The sequence below is a fragment of the Bos mutus genome, unplaced genomic scaffold, assembly GCF_027580195.1.
Source record: "Bos mutus isolate GX-2022 unplaced genomic scaffold, NWIPB_WYAK_1.1 CTG205, whole genome shotgun sequence".
In the NCBI taxonomy this organism is placed as follows: domain Eukaryota; kingdom Metazoa; phylum Chordata; class Mammalia; order Artiodactyla; family Bovidae; genus Bos; species Bos mutus.
In genome coordinates this window covers 221,642-242,643 of record NW_027219506.1, presented here as the reverse complement: position 1 = coordinate 242,643, position 21,002 = coordinate 221,642, and the positions used below count along the sequence as shown (strand labels likewise).

At 38.7% G+C, this 21,002-nt stretch overlaps 1 protein-coding gene across 1 annotated transcript in view; it reads right to left on the bottom strand.

Moving 5' to 3' along the window:
- The window catches only part of SLC9A7 (solute carrier family 9 member A7), a 186,022-nt gene that overhangs the window by 80,793 nt on the left and 84,227 nt on the right, over nucleotides 1-21,002 (bottom strand). The window contains exons 2-3 of the mRNA XM_005898185.2: nucleotides 5,033-5,232; nucleotides 1,074-1,151 (exon numbers count right to left, since the gene is read on the bottom strand). Coding sequence (XP_005898247.2) covers nucleotides 1,074-1,151; nucleotides 5,033-5,232 — 278 coding nt within the window. The remainder of the gene's footprint in view (nucleotides 1-1,073; nucleotides 1,152-5,032; nucleotides 5,233-21,002) is intronic.

Genomic DNA, 21,002 nt, shown 5'->3' with positions numbered 1-21,002 from the left:
TTTAAGTTTTTGTTTTTTTCTAATTTTTGGCCACACCCTCTGGCATGTGGGACCCTAGTTCCCCAACCAGGGCTTGGACCCATGTCCCCTGCATTGGAAGGCAGAGTCTTAACCACTGGACCACTATAGAAGTCCCAGTAATGATTTTTTTTTAATTTTTTATTTTGGAGTAATTATAGATTCACAGAAGTTGCAAAAATAGTGTAGAGAGGTCCTGTGGTATCTTCACTGGTTATACCTCAAATAATTGTACTACAATATCAAAATCAGGAAATTGATATTGGTACAATGTGTGTGCATAATTCTATGTCATTTTATCACATGTGTAGAGTCTTATAACCACCACTGCAATCAAGATGCAGAACTGTTCCACTTTCATGAAGATTTCCCTCATGCTATCCCATTTATAGTCACAGTCACCCACTTCTTTTCCCCACCATCCCTAACCACTGGCAACCACTAATTTGTCCTCCATCCCTATAATTTTTTCATTTCTAGAAAGCTATATGAAGGAAACCATATAGTGTGTGATCTTTTGAGACTGGATTTTTGCACTCAGCATAATGCATTTGAGATCCATCCAGGCTGTTTTGTGTATCAGTGGTTTGTTCCATTTTATTACTGAGAAGTATCCCACAGTATGGATGTTTGTTTAACCATTTACCTATCATGGGACATTGTTTGTTTCCAGTTCTGGGCTATTACAAATAAAGTTTCTATGAATAATCATGGACAGTGTTTTGTGTAAATAGAAGTTTTCAATTCTCTTGGATAAATCCTCAGAATTAAGATCTCTGGGACAAATGGTTATTTCAACTTCAGTTTTATAAGAAACTGCAAAAGTGTTTTCCAGAGAGGCTATACCATTTTACATTCCCGACAGCAATGGATGAGAGTTCTAGACTTTAAAACAGAAATGAATCACTGATGATGATGAATCAGCTGCTATCTCTGAGTAGGTACAGAACATAGTAATAACCAATCCGGGAGAAGGAAAAAAACTAGAAAATTGTGCAGGTAACTTAACATAGAGATTCCCATGCTTTAAAAAATACCATAAAAAAATACCTTACCTTCTTTAAACTGTACCCAGCATGGAAAATAATTGGAGGGAGCAGAATGTTGAAAAAGACCTCTGGATCAAATGTTACCTAAAAGTTAAAAAAAAGCAATTTTTATTTAATACTAATTGGTGCCATATTATTTCCTTAATATTTTAAGCCACTGACTAAAGTTTGAATATTTTCAAAAATGACATAAATGTGAAAAATCACACAGGAGAGAAGCCACAGCTCCCATGAACACTGGTCTGTTCTTCTCCATACAGCACTTCTGCACTCTACTCTTGATGGGCTGTTGAATATGTATTAAGACACAACAATTCAGTGCAAATTTGAGAACCAACAGAAAGCTTCTGGGTCAATGTTCTTAAACAACAAAGGTATACATATGGAATTTAGAAAGATGGTAACGACAACCCTGTATGCGAGATAGCAAAAGAGATACAGATGTATAGAACAGTCATTTGGACTCTGTGGGAGAGGGAGTGAGGGGATGATTTGGGAGAATGGCATTAAAACATGTATAATATCATATAAGAAACGAATCACCAGTCCAGGTTGGATGCAGGATACAGGAAGCTTGGGGCTGGTGCACTGGGATGACCCAGAGGGATGGTATGGGGAGGGAGGTGGGAGGGGGGTTCAGGATGGGGAACACGTGTACACCCATGGTGGATGCATGTTGATGTATGGCAAAACCAATACAATATTGTAAAGTTAAAATAAACTTATATTATATTAAAAAAAAAAAAAAAAAGAATAGTAATAAAAAGAAAGAAAAAAAAAAACAACAAATGAAAACATCTTGATTTTTATTAAACTGTTATAAAAGTTCAACTACAGTAAAAGGTGCAGGCATAATTCTTTACTAATTTTCTGCATCCTACCACCTAATTATTTATAGATATAATTTTAATGAATTTAAGTCTCTTTTGACTGAAAGTCATTTGTGATATGTGATGTGGCCTAGACCAAAGTCTCCAGTAGTGTTAATGGCTTCCTAAACATCAACAGAAATTTATCAACTCTTTCAGTTCAGTGGCTCAGTTGTGGTCGACTCTGCAACCCCAGGGACTGCAGCACGCCAGGCCTCCCGGTCCATCACCAACTTCCGGAGTTTACTTAAACTCATGTCCACCATGTCAATGATGCCATCCAACCAACCATCTCATCCTCTGTCTTCCCCTTCTCCTCCAGCCTTCCATCTTTCCCAGCATCAGGGTCTTTTCCAATGAGTCAGTTCTTCACATCAGGTGGCTAAAGTATTGGAGTTTCAGCTTCAGCATCAGTCCTTCCAAATATTCAGGACTGATTTCCCTTAGGATAGACTGGTCGGATCTCCTTGCAGTCCAAGGGACTCTTAAGAGTCTTCTCCAGCACCACAGTTCAAAAGCATCAATTCTTTGCCTCTCGGCCTTCTTTATAGTCCAACCCTCACATCCATATATGACTACTGGAAAAACCATAGCCTTGACCAGATGGACCTTTGTTGGCAAAGTAATATCTCTGCTTTTTAATATGCTGTCTAGGTTGGTCATAGCTTTTCTTCATAAGAGTAAGTGTCTTTTAATTTCATGGCTGCAGTCACTATCTACAGTGATTCTGGAGCCCAAAAAAATAAAGTCTGTCACTGTTTCCATTGTTTCCCTTTCTATTTACCATGAAACGATGGGACTGGATGCCATAATCTTAGGGTTCTGAATGTTGAATTTTAAGCCAGCTTTTTCACTCTCCTCTTTCACTTTCATCAAGAGGCTCTTTAGTTCTTCTTCACTTTCTGCCATAAGTGTGGTGTCATCTGCATATCTGAGGTTATTGATATTTCTCCCAGCAATCTTGAGTCCAGCTTGTGCTTCATGCAGCATAGCATTTGACATGATGTACTCTGCATATAAGTTAAATAAGCAGGATGACAATATAAAGCCTTGACATACTCATTTCCTGATTTGGAATCAGTCGTTGTTCCATGTCCAGTTCTAACTGTTGCTTCTTGACGTGCACACAAGACTTCCCAGGAGGCAGGTCAGGTGGTCTGGTATTCCCATCTCTTTCAGAATTTTCCAGAGTTTGTTGTGATCCACATACTCAAAGGCTTTGGCGTAATCAATAAGGCAGAACTAGATGTTTTCCTGGAACTCTCTTGCTTTTTTGATGATCCAATGGATGTTGGCAATTTGATCTCTGGTTCCTCTGCCTTTTCTAAATCCATCTTGAACATCTGGAAGTTCACAGTTCATGTACTAAGGAGACTAAAATTACCTGTAGGTAATCAGGGAAACTGGGCTTCCCTAGTAGCTCAGCTAGTAAGGAATCTACCTGCAATACAGGAGACCCCAGTTCAATCCCTGGGTTGGGAAGATCCCCTGGAGGAGGGCATGGCAACCCACTCTAATATTCTTGCCTGGAGAATCTGCATGGACAGAGGAGCCTGGCAGGCTACAGTCCATGCAGTTGCAAAGAGTCAGACACAACTGAGCTACTAAGCACAGCACAGCACAATCAGGGAAATCACTGTGAAACTATTAAAAAAGTCTTATGACATCCAGAAAAGAATTAAACATTCTATAAAGCCTCCTAACCCTTTTAAAGAATTTGCTCCTGTTTCTAGATTAACTGGCTCTTATTTCAATTAATTATTTTAAATCTTCATTCTAATTATTAAATGTGTAATAATTAAAGATTTAATAATTCTAATTATTAAATTAGCATTTCTCTTTAGAAACTGAAACTGTTGATTAGCCTAATTCACAGTATGTTTTCATTCAAATTATGTTTTATTCTATCTTCTTGCTAGAGATAAAAGTAGTCTGAAAAGCAGAGAATATCAGAATGAGAAGGGGCCTTGGACAATATCTATCCAATATGAGGACACTGGGGCCAAAGAGTTTGTGACTTGCTGAAGTCTCCAAACCCAGAAATGTATGAATCAGCACAAGAGTTCCCTGACGCCCACTCCAAAACTCTGCATCAACCAAGCTGCCTCAACAGGCCTCTTCTCCCTTCAACTGACAACAATAATCTTAGCTGTGTTTGTTCTACTACCTTTGCTTTATGTGGGAAAAGTTTAAAAAGGAGGGATCTGAATATACGTTTTTCTAAAGATAACAGAGTAAAAGTCAACTTCATCTTCTATTACGAAACTCAAAGATGGAAATGGGCTGGGGTTCTTCCCCTTTCCCCTACATCCTCTCTAGTATGAAGGACTTGGGTGGCCATTTCAAAACAGCCATTAGTGTGGTATTTACACTGGGTATCTTTCTCAGTTGCATTTAATTTCACAAATGTTTATGGAAATCCTATGCATTCTTATGAAGGGTTGAAAGGAAAGAGCTCACTAGAATTGCCATTAGGGACAGAGAGATGATGGGCATGTTTAATGTTCCAGGTTGAGAATAATTTTCTTTAAGGATTATGGCAGATCCAGAGAACAATAATTTTCAGAATGCAAGCTACACTCTATGACTGCAATCACTAACTGCAGTCAATAAATTGGGAAACGTAAATTGTAGAATATGGTAGAAAGAATCATGAAGAACTAAGAATAACTTCTGAACACTGAATATACAAGCTAAAAGAAAAATGAGAAACCAATCTTATTTTAAGAAAGAAACAATCTCATCCCTAAACCATAACAAGGATAAGAAACATAGTCAAGAAGAGATGGGAGTTAGAGAGAGGAGCTGAGTGGGATGTACAAGCGCAGTGCACCACTGGTGGCCCACATCAGTCTGACAAAGCTAAAAGGCTCAAGTTCAAATCTGGTTCCTTCTCTTCATCACAGTCCAAAAGTTTCCTAGCCAAACTGAGAACCAGGAATGTTATTGATGTTCTAGGAATTTGAAAATATTTCTCTTCACAAGGTCAAGACAGAATTGGAAAATCAAATACCACATCAGTTGTTTTTAATTAAATAAAGCAGTAAGAATTTTGCATTAAAAAAGAAAGATCATGTCAGGACCATAACAGCTCACCTTCCTCAGCATGTCGTTCTGCTCTACACTGTTGACCTTGCCGGGGCTGATTTCTCCTTTCAGGGTGTATTCAAAGAACTTCCCACTGACATTCACTAATAAGGTGCTGAAGGCCCTGTCTTCCTGAGTGCAGCTGAGTGACTTGTCATGACCACTGGTGGCAGTGGTGCCATACCTCAGGATCACCCCGACGATGAGTCCTGAAACAGAGTGGAAGAAAACATCAGGCCTGTGGAAGGACAGAGAGATTATTTTTTGGAGGCCAAGGAGAGGGTATGTATTTTAGGAACAACTCTACAGTCCTTCAGAAGGGTTAGGCATCCATCTATTCTGGTTTGGGTCCCTCAGCCACCAGGAGGACAAGGTAGGCCAGTACCTTTTAGGGTTATGATGGCACTCTTAGTATTCGGAACCACTAATAGTGTCTTACATCCCAGGATTTTGTGGGAGGAAGATGGGTGATAAGAGGCAAAGTTGTTTGCTGCCCAGCAGAACCACTGAGCTCTTTGATTTCTACCAGCAGCATCCCTCAGGCCATCCACAAGCAAGGACAAGGCCTCGAGAATTTCTAGTTGCTACAAAAGCAACTTATTTTGCCACACACCAGAGGAAGGGAAGAAAAGAAAAGAAAGGCTTTTGCTTAGGTCATTTCAAGTATTGGATATCATGGAGAAAATAATTATATCCCTTAGGGAGCCAAACACCACAGTGTAAATTTTCACAGTCATGATTCAGGAACTGGAGAGCTGGCTTCTTGAGGCTGCAGCATTGACACAGCTAGCATAATTAGCTGCAAGTCTTTCCATCACATTTTGTTCTTAGTAGGGTTTTCCCTTTATGAGGAAAAAAACAGCAAAACTGTGTGTAAGCATTTAATCCCATGAGTTATAAAGAAATGTTGCTCCCCTGGTCCTGGATATGAGTCACATATGCCCAAGTAAAAATGAGTGAAATGTGAAAAAAAAAAAAAAAAAAAAAACACACAAATAACCACAAGACACTTTCTATAATTCTCTCTTAGGAGGAAAATTTCAGATTTCTCTTTAAATTCAGTTGTTAGAAATATTAAGAGAGAGAATGGTACAATGTTCCTCCCATCTCATTTTGCCATTAAAGGAGAAAGTTATATGAGAAAAAGAAAGAACAATGTTTACTATATCCCATGTATAATGTGCTTCCCTGGTGGTAAAGAGTGCTTCAGATGGTAAAGAGTCTGCCTGTAGTGTGCAAGACCCGGGTTTGATCCCTGGGTCAGGAAGATCCTCTGGACAAGGAAATGGCAACCCACTTCAGTATTCTTGCCCGGAAAATCCCATGGACAGAGGAGCCCAGTGGATTACACTTCATGGGATCGCAAAGAGTCTGACACAGCTGAGCAACTTCAATTCACTTCATTTCATGTATAATGTTCTACAATGTCTCTTATCATCAAGATATATAAGAACTCACAAGACATTGTTGAAGAACAAATAATATATAAAATCCAGAAAGATATAGTTCTTTAAGTCACACACTGTGCTCTATTGTTTTATTATTGATGTTATTATTAATATTAAAGACTTGTTCTAACATAATTGAACTTTGTGAAAAAATAAAGTTGTAAATTTTTACTCCAAATTTAAAATGAGGTTCTTAAAAATCTCAGCTTGAGACCTTGGTCTCTACCATCCAGAAGGTACACACGTGGTGTACATTTGGCAGCCAAATAGACTGGAATCCTGGGCAATCTTTTTGTCTGGCTTGGCTGTGCCAACTCTCAGGAAAATTTGTCATAAGAGCTGTCCATAAGGGGCCTTTTTCATCTTTACTTTCATTGTGTCCACCTGTACAACCAAGGTCCTTTATTTTTTAAACTATTTTGGGGAGTAAACCTTCTAGATTTTGTGAAGGTTGCATCCTATGTACTCTCTTGTGCAGGAGGCTCTTGCATGTTTTTGGTGTGAGTCACTATTAAGGTATATCTCATCAATGGCCAGAGGATGGATTCTTTAAACTGGTGAAACTTCTAAATTGGCAAATTTTTAGCTTTCATTATAAACAGCTATTTTATTGGTACCTATGAAAAACAAATTAGATCATGGATAAAAAAAAAACATTAGATTGTTAATTAGGTTGATTGATTAATAGGAAAATAAGAACATAAGAAAAACTATACAGATTTCTTTATAACAAGGTGAAAATTTTAAAGGGACTCATCCCAAAAGGATAAAAATCCTTAGATGGTTATCAAGAAATAAGATAAAGAAAATAGATATTAATGGGATCAAAACAAAATGTTTTGATACAACACTACTATGGAGCCCTATATTGAGGTCACAGGACAAAAATCTCTAGAATTGACCAAGCCCCATAGCAACTGTTGCCATGAGCCCTCCTGACCTAAATTTAAATTAGCCTGTTCCCTGACTTCATATTAGGTAAAATATTCACCATATAGCTTTCTGACCAATCACCTAATGCCACCCTTCTAGCAGGAATTTTCTTCATCTCGAGGCTACAAAATTGACCACTAGCCTGTGAAATGGGTCAGCTCTCCCTGGTCTGTCAGAAAGTCAGATGCTATGTTTGCAGCACCCTTCACTATCTTCGTTCTTTGTTCTCAATAAACTCACTCTCTTCTGAAATACTTTGTGTCTGGAAATTCTTTTCTAAGCCACACACAGACCACAACAACTATCTAAGGTTGGATGGGCCAGAAGGACCCCCCCCACTACTGGTCCCCAACATTAAAGGGCCCCAAACAGTTCAGTTCAGTCACTTAGTCATGTCCAACTCTTTGCGACCCCATGGACTGCAGCACACCAGGCTTCCCTGTCCATCACCAACTCCCGGAGCTCTCTCAAACTCATGTCCATCGAGTCAGTGATGCCATCCAACCATCTCATCCTCTGTCGTCCCCTTCTCCTGCCTTCAATCTTTCCCAGCATCAGGGTCATTTCCAATGAGTCAGTGCTTCGCATCAGGTGACCAAAGTATTGGAGCTTCAGCATCAGTCCTTCCAATACACACACACACACACACACGTATATGCTTTTAACCCAACTGTAAGTCAATTTTTACCCAATGTGTAACCAGGCCTCTGACAAAATTAATGATGACTACACGTCTTGACGTGGTCATTCATACATTTAACTCTATATAGAATTAATTGTAATAGTGCAACTCTAGATGTGGGAATAAGCAACAAAGAAAATACTTCCTGGATCATAACAGACTAGCAAAACAGAAGATCCAGAGAATTTTAGGTTATAAACAGGGCTTAATCCAAAACTTAGCACACTGAGCAGCCTATCAACATAATTCTCATCTGATCTAGGAATTAGCCCTCTTAGCACCATGGGGCAAATTAACTGGTCAAGAAATGCCTCCTAAAACTTGGTCTAATTTACATCCAACAGGAAGTGCTGTGAACTACAACAAAAAAAAATGTTGCCTGCAATTCTAGTAAACAAAGAATATTTCAGATCAAAGAAACCACCACCACCACCCCTCAAGGTGCACCCTGGAGAGAAGTTAGATGGAGAAAAACAGGCTATGTGTCTCGATAGTTAAGATGCATATCAAATGAATAATTTCAATGAGCCCAGACTCTTACATCTTCCCATACATAGATAAGCATTAAATTCATTAACTTGAGAGGTCTGGGTTTTGTGATTAGCAGTAATTTTTTGATGTTATTCCTGGGCTGTATAGCTGTCAGCAAGCTTCCTGAATAAAACACGTTTTTCTTCAGTCAACAAAGTCTTCATCAGGAAACTAAAATAAGTCATTTATAAAAGGCTGTCCTCCCAAATCAATACCTGCTTCACATAACTCACTGTGTTTACTCGTTATTAGCAAAGCTAACTATAAAGCTAAACCATGATAGGACAGGGTCTTCACAATGACTAACAAAAGAGGAGGTATAATATTGTGATTTATAATAAGAAATATATATTTGGTCTTCGTCCCAGTTTCCTGGTACACAGCACCTAAAACCCCTGGAATCCCTAAGGCTCTAAGTGTCTCTTTGTATGCTAATGAGATGACTGATAGCTGGGGGCTCCCAGATTAGCCTCTGAATGGGGGCTGCTTGCCAAGGGAATCAACCAGTTGATTAGAGAGTTGGAACTTTTAAAGCCACCCAACCCCTGAGCTCCAGGCAGGGAAGAGGTCCTAGAGGTTAAATTGATCATTAATGACCAATGATTTAGTTAACTATACCAATGTAATGAAACCTCTGTAAAAATCCCTAGAGTACACAGGTTCGGAGAGCTTCTGGACTGGTGAACACATGAGGGCAGAGAAGAGCAGCTGACGGAAACTCCGTGCCCACTCCTACATAACATGCCTCATCCATCTCTCCCATATGGCTGTTTCTGAATTATATCCTTCTCTAATAAATCAGTAATACAGTAAGTAAACAGGTTTCCTGAGTTCTTTGATCTATTCTAGCAAATGATCAAAGCCAAGGAGGGGAACATGGGAACCTCTGACTTACAGTCAGTTGGTCAGAAGTTGGATTTATGACTAACCTCTGAAGTGAGAGGGGCAGAGGTTTTGTGAGGCCTGTGGGATCTGATGATACATCCGGGTAGATAGTGTCAGAGAGTTAAACTGTGGATACTCAGTCGGTATTCGCTTGAGAGCTGGAGAATTGCTTGGTGTGAGAAAATTCCCACACATGTGGTCACAGAAGTGTCTAGTGAGGGTACTGAGAACAGAAGGGATACAGGAGATTTTTCTTTATAGGAGGTTTATATTTGCAGACAAATTCCTCTACTACAGGAAATGTCCTTGAAGTCTCTCTCAGTAATCATCACCATCATACCTAGAAGTGTTATTAAATGATGAATACTGTTTTTACATACTTATAAAATCTTACCCTCCCTACCTGGGCCCAAGGTGCCTATGTTAAACATGTTATGGTGACAATAAAGATGATGATGCTGCCCCCTTGTGTTAAAACATGACAACAACAGTCTGCTAATTCAAGATAGAGTTTGAGTAACTCCTTAAAACATCTACATTCATATTTATTACCACTGTACTCCATGGCACTAAAGGACAGTCACTGCTACATTAAGTTCACATGTGACATCTTCCACTTCAAGAAATAATAAGATATTAGGAGTATTAGGAGTGTAGAGGGATAGCTTAGAAAGAATATAATAAAGACTTAGAAAAAACATGAATGGCATATTTCCATCTTCTAGACATGGAAGACATCCCCCGACAGGAAACTATAAAGAGATCATAACTACAAGGAATTAGGATTTGACACTAGATATTTTTCAAAGCTTAGAAAGTTCAATATTACCCCCAAAAATGATGGAAAGCAATGGAAGCATTAATGACTTTACTGGATCAACATCATAATGTTCAAGATTACAAACAGCAATAATCTATGAGTGTGGGCCAGAAAAACAGCACATGTCAGCTGATGAAAAGAGACTCACTGATTTCACAGGTATATGACTAATGCTAGGAAAAAAATTAGTTCTGAACTTTTATAGAAAGCAAACATAGATGAAATTCCTTTGACATCTGAGGTGGTTTAAAGCAGCCTGATGAACTACAGAGGTGCAAAAATTCAAAACTTTTTCAGTAGAAAAAAATTCAAAACTATTTCAAACTTTTGAGTATGAAAAAAATTCCTGTATTTATTAATTGTGCTGATAGTGTACAACTGCCAGATTTTCTAATGTTTAAAAGAAACACCTAACCAAAAAAAGAACCCTATATACAGTTTATGAATGTACCCCATTGATGGTATGAGGAAGGAACTTAATTATGGACAAAGTATGGTTCAAAAATTCTATAAGGCCATAAAAGAAACTAGCCTCCATTCTGTGACTGAGTTTGTCAGGAAGACAGTTGAACAAATTGACACTCAGCTGTAATTCTAGACAACTATCCACCTGCTGCAATATTTAAGTGTCTCCATCAATAAGCCTTTGTTAAGGAATTGGGAACAGGTGCATGGATGCCCTGTTCTCTAAGGAGCAGACGATCATCAGTAGGGTTTGGCCACCACTATGGGGATTTTTACAGCACTGTAGAAGTTGTTCTGAGTTCTAAGGCTTCATCTGAAATTCTGAGAAAACAAAATGTCCCATTCCACATTCCATTACACAGTGTCTGAAGAGAGTGATAACTATTTCTAATTGAGCAAATTAAGAGAATGCAATGGATCCCAGCAGTGACAATGATTTTTCAGATTTGGGAGTCATTCAAGTGACTCTGGTTTTGAGAATGTACGTTACAGCCTTTTCAATATCCTTTTTTACTTGTTCTACTACTTACACAGCTGTGTTATTCACTGATATATTCATTTCAAGGAGAATTCATTTAAAATATTTTTATTACTAGTTTTGAGTATGTAGTGAAATAACTTTTTAAAGACAATTTTATTGACGTACAATTTAAATAACATAACATTCCCCATTTTAAGTGTACAATTCAATGATTTTATTAAATTCAGAGTTGTACATTTGGAGCATTTCCTTTGGCAGTCACTCTGTTTCCCACTCCCACCCCCATGCAACTACTGATCTATCTTCTCTCTATAGATTTGACTTTTCTGGACATTTCATAGAAAAGAAATCATACAATATGTAATCTTTTGTATCTGGCTTCTTTCTCTCAGCATAATCTTTTCAGGGCTCACCCATGTGGAAGGAAGATATTAATACTTCATTACTTTTTTATTGTTGAATAGTATTTCACTGTATGGATATAACATATCTTGTTTATTCACCAGTTGATGAGCATTTGTATCGGTTCCATTTTTCTGCTATTGTGAGTAATGCTGCTATCAACTTTTGCATACAAGTCTGGATAGACATATGCTTCCATTTCTCTATTGTAAACACCTAGGAGTGGAACCACTATGACATATGGTGAATCTATACTTATTACTTTAAGAAACTGTTGAAGAGTTTTCAGTTGGAAAACTGTATACCATTTTATACAATTCATATCCCCACCAGCAAGGTATCAGAGTTACTTTATTTACAGAGTTTATTTACATGCTCTAAACTCTTTCTTATTGTCTTTTGATTGTATCTATTTTAGAGAGTGTTAAGTGGTATCTCACTGTGGTTTTAATTTGGATTTCCCTAATGCCTAATGATGTCAAGCGTATTTTTATGTGCTTATGGATCATCTGTGTATCTTCTTTGGTGAAACGTCTATTAATTCAAATCTTTTGCCATGTTTAAATTAGATTCTCTTATTGAATTATAACAGACTTTGGTGTATTCTGATACAAGTTCTTATTGAATATATGATTTGAAAATATTTTCTTCCAGTCTGTGACTTGTTTTTTTTTTTTCTTTCTTTTTTTAAACTTTCTTGATGCTGTCTTAAAATGTTTCTTACTTTTAATATTGTCTTAACAATAAAATGGACTTTTTCCCTTTGTGTGTACACTTCTATGAATCTTTAAATTTTATTTTTTATTGAGGTAACATTGGTTTATAACATTATATATATTTCATAGGTACAACACTATATCTGTACTTCTGTATACAATACAGCATAGATTCACATAAGCACTACCACAATCAGGATACCAAACAGTTCTATCACTCCCAGAAAAAATCCCTTGTACTATATCCCTTGACAGTTACACCTTCACCTTACCTAAAACAGCAAGAGTCATTGATTTGTTTCCCATTACTAGAGTTTTGTTGTTTCAAGATTCAGTTCAATTCAGTTGCTCAGTCGTGTCCAACTCTTTGTGACCCCATGGACTGTAGCACCCCAGGTTTCCCTGTCCATCACCAACTCCCGGAGCTTACGCAAATTCATGTCCATCGAGTCAGTGATGCCATCTAACCATCTCATCCTCTGTTGTCCCCTTCTCCTGCCTTCAGTCTTTCACAGCATCAGGGTCTTTTCCAATGAGTCAGCTCTTCGCATCAGGTGGCCAAAGTATTGGAGTTTCAGCTTCAGCATCAGTCCTTTCAAAGAATATTCAGGACGATTTCCTTGAGGATTGGCTGGTTGGATCTCCTTGCAGTCCAAGGGACTCTCAAGAGTCTTCTCCAAAACCACAGTTCAAAAGCATCAATTCTTTGGTGCTCAGCTTTCTTTATAGTCCAACTCTCATATCCATACATGACTACTGGAGAAACCATAGCTTTGACTAGATGGACTTTTGTTGGCAAAGTAATGTCTCTGCTTTTTAATATGCTGTCCAGGTTGGTCATGGCTTTCTTCCTAAGAGCAGGTGTCTTTTAATTTCATGGCTGCAGTCACCATCTGCAGTGATTTTGGAGCCCAGAAAAATAAATTCTCTCACTGTTTCCATTATTTCCCCATCTATTTGCTGTGAAGTGATGGGACCGGATGCCATGATCTTAGTGTTCTGAATGTTGAGTTTTAAGCCAATGTTTTCACTCTCCTCTTTCACTTTCATCAAAAGGCTCCTTAGTTCTTCTTCACTTTCTGCCATAAGGGTGGTGTTATTTGCATATCTGAGGTTATTGATATTTCTCCCAGCAATCTTGATTCCAACTTGTGCTTCATCCAGCCCAGTGTTTCTCATGATGTACTCTGCATATAAGTTAAATAAGCAGAGTGACAATATACCACCTTGACATACTCCTTTCCTGATTTGGAACCAGTCTGTTGTTCCATGTCCAGTTCTAACTGTTGCTTCTTGACCTGCATACAGATTTCTCAGGAGGTCAGGTGGTCTGGTATTCCCATCTCTTGAAGAATTTTCCATAGTTTGTTGCAATCCACAAAGTGAAAGGCTTTGTTGTAGTCAATAAAACAGAAATAGGTGTTTTTCTGGAACTCTTGTGCTTTTTTGATGATCCAACCGATCTTGGCAATTTGATCTCTGGTTCCTCTGCCTTTTCTAAATCCATCTTGAACATCTGGAAGTTCATGGTTCACATGCTGTTGAAGCTCAGCTTGGAGAATTTTGAGCATTACTTTGCTAGCATGTGAAATGAGTGCAATTGTGTGGTAGTTTGAACATTATTTGGCATTGCTTTTCTTTGGGACTGTAATGAAACCTGATTTTTTCCAGTCCTGTGTCCACTGCTGAGTTTTCCAAATTTGCTGGCATATTGAGTGCAGCACTTTCACAGCATCATCTTTGAGAATTTGAAATAGCTCAACTGGTATTCCATCACCTCCACTAACTTTGTTCGTAGTGATGCTTTGTTCATAGTGATGCTTTTTGTAGTGATGTTTTTCAAGGTTAAATAGAGTCAAACTATGTGACCTTTTGAGACTAGCTTCTCTTGCTCAGCCAAATACCTAACTTCATTACTTTTTACTGTTGAGTAATATTCCATTGTGTGAATACACTACAGTTTATCCACTAACCTGCTGAGGGACATCTGATTTGTTTATAACTTTTGGCTATCACAAATAAGGCTGCTATGAACATTCGTGAACACGGTTTTATATGAACATGTTTTCACTTCTCTAGGGCAAATACACAGAGTAGGATTGCTCAGTTATTGGGCAAGCATATGTTTAACTTTATAAGAGTTGGCCAAATCATTTCCCAGAGTTTCTATACCATATTCGCAACAATCCACCCACCCCCCAAGCAAGGTTTGAGAGTTCTAGTTGCTCTGAATCTGAAAACTCTTGACAATACAACAGAAAATCTGCAAATAGCCAATCAGCCAGCCTGGGAGTAATGCTACTCTGACAGAGGTAGATTTTAACAAAAGAAATAAAGTGAGTTTGTAGCCCTTCAAGACAAATGTTCTGTCTTGCTTTCCTTAGTATGCTGCTAAGTCACTTCAGTCATGTCCGACTCTGTTCGACCCCATAGACGGAAGCCCACAAGGCCCCGCTGTCCCTGGGATTCTCCAGGCAAGAACACTGGAGTGGGTTGCCATTTCCTCCTCCAATGCATGAAAGAGAAAAGTGAAAGTGAAGTCGCTCAGTCGTGTCTGACTCTTAGCAACCCCATGGACTGCAGCCTACCAGGCTCCTCCGTCCATGGGATTTTCCAGGCAAGAGTACTGGAGTGGGGTGCCATTGCCTTCTCCCTTCCTTAGTATACGTGACACTAAAATAGTGACGATCAGGCCCATCAGCTAAGAGTTCAACCTCCAATTCAATGCCCCTCTTTTTCAATAGCTGAAATTCCAAAGATTTGATTAAAACCAACATGGGACAGGTTTATGTAGTTCAAAATATACCATCAATTCTAAATAGTTTCCCCAAATGTGTAATGTTACAGTTAAGAACAAGAGGAAGAAAATGACTTTAGGTTTTAGATATCTACTTGGAAAAACAAGACATGGAAAAATCACTATATTGTCCCATGAAGTTCTTAGGACACCAGGAACATCTTTCCATCACTTCTGTGCTGCACAGCATTTCTCTGTGGGTGACCAGATACCACATACCTTCTGACAATATTTAAAAACTGGAGATACCCACTCTAGTATATAATGGAAGAGTGGGAGAGTCTTTCATTGAAAACTAGGAACCAAGGAGGCAGACTTGGACTCAGTGACTGAACTTTTAACTATAGGAGTCCAATATGGTAAGCAAGTGTAAATAGATTACATTTGCCTTGTTCTAGGTGGGGCCTCTGCTGGCTCAACACCTCTAGGGCCTGGAGGGATTATTTCTGCCTAATCCAGGGCTACAGTCTCAGGAAGCCATTTTGTCGTACCTAAACCACACTCTCCAAGCTCTACCTATCTGGCTCCTTTATCTCCCAAATGGTTCCATTTTGATAGCAGACAGAGTATCACTAATTGAACCCCTCAAATCCCAAGCAATATGGATGACCACTTAAAGTCTTAACCATATTTTCTTTAAAATGCTTTCAAAATAGAATTCAAAGATGCTTGAAAAAATAATGGGAGGCCAGTAGATTCCTGGATTAGGTCTAAGGACTTTAGGTCAGGTATATGAATATTTATTTGATTCTGTCTCACACTCTGACATTTCTCAAAATCAAGGACTGTAAACCCGTGGCTGAGTCATCACTCAACACATTTTACTTGCTGTTTTGTGCGTTCTCCAATTTAATTAAAACACACTAATCAAATTCACATCAACTGCCAAAGGACTACCAATGTTACCACAGCAATTTATCACCATTTTCCTGACCCATTCGCCACTCTTTAAAGGTCTAGGACAAGACTTTCAGCTAAACATTAGCTACCTTTTGAAATAAATTAATCAATCCTTCCTCTGAGCCTCTGCCTGGAACTCTGTTCCCACTCTCTGCTCCCTACCATCTTCACTGGATTAACTCCTACTCACCCTTCAAGTCACAATGTAGATATCATTTCTTCCAGGCAGAGAAGCCCATCCTGATACCTCAGGACTGGGATGTATTCTTCACAGTCAGGGTTGCCCTCACAGATTTCAACATGAAAGAGGCTTCCTGGAATTGTTCAGGGCACAACGAACACAACCATACATGGCAATCCATCTCATCATGCATTTCCAAAACAGTCTCTGGTAGAGAACAGTTATCAGAACAATGATTGCACTACACTGGGACTGCCACTTAAGTGCCTGACCCTCACCCTGAAGGTTAATTTTCCTGAAGGCAATGTGCAATGAGCACTCACCTCCCATCCCTGCCATCTGACCACTACAATCACTGAATAAACGACAATACATTATGGAGATGTTAGCCAACAGCCTTGTATTAACAAGGACATTTGAGTTTTAAGAACCTTTAGTTCTGACTCCTATTTTCAACCTCCTACCTGCCATTAAATTCAAGGGTGCCAAACTTTATTAGCCTTTATAATTTGGCTCAAATTAATAAATAAAAGTCAAGTACTCTTATAGGATAAAAAGTCTTCAATGAGGGACTTCCTTGGTGGTCCAGTGGCTAAGACCGTGTGCTCCCAATGCAGAGGGCCCAGGTTTGATCCCTGGCTGGGGAACTAGATCCCTCATGCCACAACTAAGAGTTCACATGTTCTGCGACTAAGACCCGTACAGCCAAATAAATAACTGGCAAAAAAAAAAAAAACCCTCCAATGATTTTGAGGCATATTACAGAATCTACTTCCTAGAAGCCCTGCAATCAAACAACACTGCAAATAAACAAATGCACTAATCACAGCTATCTTAGAGAGCCATGGAACTGGAACACACAATAGCAACCACATTTGCTGCTCTAGTTACTCCAATTACTAAGGAATGGTTGAGCTTTAACTAAAATAAATGCAAATATAGAGGCATACACAAGTGAAAAGGGAGGGTTCTGAGAGCACACAGTAAAATAAATGAATAAAACAGAGCTTGTACATACTTACTTCACTTTTTGTTTGTGATGCCATATTAAGAAAAAAAAAATATTTAAGAATTCACCTGAATTCAAATGATATAGTCACAGCTATGTTTTTTTCCAGTAGTCATGTATGGATGTGAGAGTTGGACCATAAAGAAGGCTGAACATCAAAGAATACATGCTTTCGAACTGTGGTGTTGGAAAAGACTCTTGAGAGTCCCTTGGGCAGCAAGGAGATCAAACTGGTCAATCCTAAAGGAAATCAGTTCTGACTATTCATTGGAAGGACTGATACTGAAGCTCCAATAACTTTGGCCACCTGATCTGAAGAGCTGACTCATCGGGAAAGACCCTAATGTTGGGAAAGATTGAAGGCAGGAGGAGAAGGGGACGACAGAGGAGGAGATGGCTGGATGGCTTCACTGACTCAGTAGAATGAGTTTGAGAAAACTCCGGGAGTTGATGATGGACAGGGAAGCCTGGCATGCTGTAGTCCATTGGGTTACAAAGAGCTGGACATGACTGAGTGACTGAACAACAACAACCAACCAAATAAACTATCTGCAATGGACTCACTGTGTCCTCTTCAACTCCATATACTGAAGCCCTAACCCCCAAAGTGACTGTATTTCGAGACTGGGCTTTTAGCAGGTAATTAAGGTTAGATAAGGTCATAAGGGTAGGGTCTTAATCCAATAGAATCAGTGGCCATTTAAGAAAAAGGAAGAGAGATCTTTCTGTGTGTGCACACACACAGAGGAAAGGCCAAGTGAGCACACAGTGAAAAGGTAGCTTATCCACAAGGCAGGAAGAAAGGCCTCACCAGGATCCAACCCTGCCAGCACCTGGATCTCAGCCTTCCAGCCTGTGAGAAGATAAATTTCTACTGTTTAAGCCACCCAGTCTGTGGCATTTTGTTACAGCAGTCCAAGCATATGAATGCACCATCTTTTTGAGAAACTGTAGGTGGCTTCTCTGGACCATCAGCAATATCTCTACAGCTAACTCACATCCCAACCTCCCAACTAGGAAACATGTCCTTCTCAGATTAGAACATCCCAATGTTAACAGTAATATAGGGTCCCTAAACCCTGTTCAGAGATGTTTCCAGCTTATTTGTTTTGCTTTTCTCATACCATTACCACAATGAGTATTCTTAATCTTCCAAAGAAGACTCACAATACTGGCCTTCTGACATGAAGTCCCACTTTTGTAGAAAGTATTATGCTATGTCACAAACCAAGAAATTACCATACCTCTGTCCTCCCTGATCAAACATCATAGGATCATATCCAAGTTTAATTTCCATTAATGCTTTTAAAATATCACACACTTGGGACGATGATGAAAATGTGCTTAGAACTTTAGTCACAGGCACACAGTACATAATTTTTTATTTAGATGACTAATCAAAAATACTGGAGTGGGCTGCCATTCCCTTCTCCAGGGGATCTTCCTGACCTAGGGATTAAACCAGAGTCTCCTGCACAACAGCAGACTCTCTAACTGAGAGACCAGGGAAGCCCAAGACGACTAATACAACAATTCAAAAAAGTGGGACAAACATTTAAGTTCAAATTTATTAATTACATATACTAATCAGATCACTATAAGAAGGCCATAGGGCATCCTTGGAGTAGGTGCTGAGTCTCTTGTTTCCTAGAGCTGCTCTAGAACCTGCAAAGGAGAGGCTGTTCAGCCTGGGGCCCATCTATCTCCTGCCTCAAACTAAAGACAAAACATAAAGCCCAGAAGTTGAGAGCTATATTTTATTCAGTGGACAAAGCTGAGGACTTAACCCTGGGACACAGCATTTAAGAGATCAATCCCTGAGCCTGTGGACTGGAAGCACTGACCCCAAGACCCTACCAGAGAACTAACCCCTAAGGAGTATCAAATAGTGAGAACTCACACAAAGGAAATCACTTGAATACAAGACCCGGCATCTCACAACCACCCGTAGCACCGCATGCAGGACGCCTCATCTAAACAACAAACAAAACAAAAACACAAACCCAATCATCATCAGACAGGATTACCACCTCACTCACCCTTGCCCATCAGAGGAAAAACAAACAAAACTACAAAAACTCAGCACAAATCTCACCCTATACAAAGCTCACACAAACCACTGGACCAACCCTAGGAGGGCAGAAACCAAAAGGAAGAAAGAATTCAACCTTCTTCAAGGAAAAAATTCAACTTTGCTTGAAGCCTGGGGAAAGGAGACCTCAAACACAATAAGTTAAAAATATAATGAAAAGGCATAGAAATCCTACACAAATGAAGAAACAAACTAGAAACACAGAAGTCCAAATAAATGAAGAGTATTTCCTAGTTTGCCTATTTCGGCAAACTACCTGAAAAAGAATTCAGGCACATGATAGTAAAGAAGATCAAAAACCTTGAAAACAAAATGGAGAAAATGCAATAATCAATTAACAAAGACCTAGAAGAATTAAAGAATAAACATGCAGAGACTAACAACAGAATTACTGAAATTAAAAATACTCTAGAAGGAATCAATAGCAGAATATCTGCAGCACAATGAATCAGTGAGCTGGAAGATAAAATAGTGGAAATAACTTCTGAAGAGCAGAATAAAGTAAAAAGAATGAAAAGAACTGAGGATAGTTTCAGAGACCTCTGGGAACTGAGGATAGTTTCAGAGACCTCTGGGACCAATCACCAGCATTCGAATTATAGGGGTCCCAGAAGAAGAAAAGAGAAAGAAAGGGTATGAGAAAATTTTTGAAGAGATTAGAGTTGAAAATTTCCCCAACATGGAAACGGAAATAGCCAATAAAGTCCAAGAGGCACAAAGAGTCCCATACAGGATAAACCCAAGAAGAAACACACCAAGACACATACTAATCAAACAAACAAAGACTAAACACAAAGATAGAATATTAAAAGCAGCAAGGGAGAAGCAACAAGTAACATACAAGGGAAACCCCATATGCTTAACAGCTGATCTTTCAGCAGAAACTCTGCAGGCCGGAAGTGAATAGCAGGATATATTTAAAGTACTGAAAGGGAAAAAAATCTATAACCAAGATTACTGTACTCAGCAAGGATCACATTCAAAATTGATGGAGAAATAAAAAGCTTTTCAGACAAGCAAAAGTTAAGAGAATTCAGTACCACCAAACCAGCTTTGCAACAAATCTTAAAGGGACTTATATAGTCAAGAAATACAGCAAAAGAAAAAAGATCTACAAAATCAATCCCAAACAATTAAGAAAATGGCAATAGGAAGATATATATCAATAATTACTTTAAAAGCAAATGGATTAAATGCTCCAAACCAAGAGACACAGACTGGCTGAATGGATACAAAAACAAGATATATTATATATATATATATATATATATATATATATATATATATATATATATATATGCTGTCTACAAGAAACCCACTTCAGACCTCAAGACACATATAAACTGAAAGAGAGAGGATGGAAAAATATATTCCAGGAAAATGGGAAGCCAGAGAAAGCTGAAGTACCGATCCTCATATCAGACAAAATAGACCTTAAAATAAAGATGATTACAAGAAATAAGCAAGGACACTACATAATGATTAAGGGATCAATCCAAGAGCAAGAACAACAATTGTAAATATCTATGCACCCAACATAGGAGCTCAATACATAAGACCAACACTAACAGACATAAAAGGAGAAATTGACAGTAACACAATAATAGTAGGAGACTTTAATACCCCACTCACAGCAA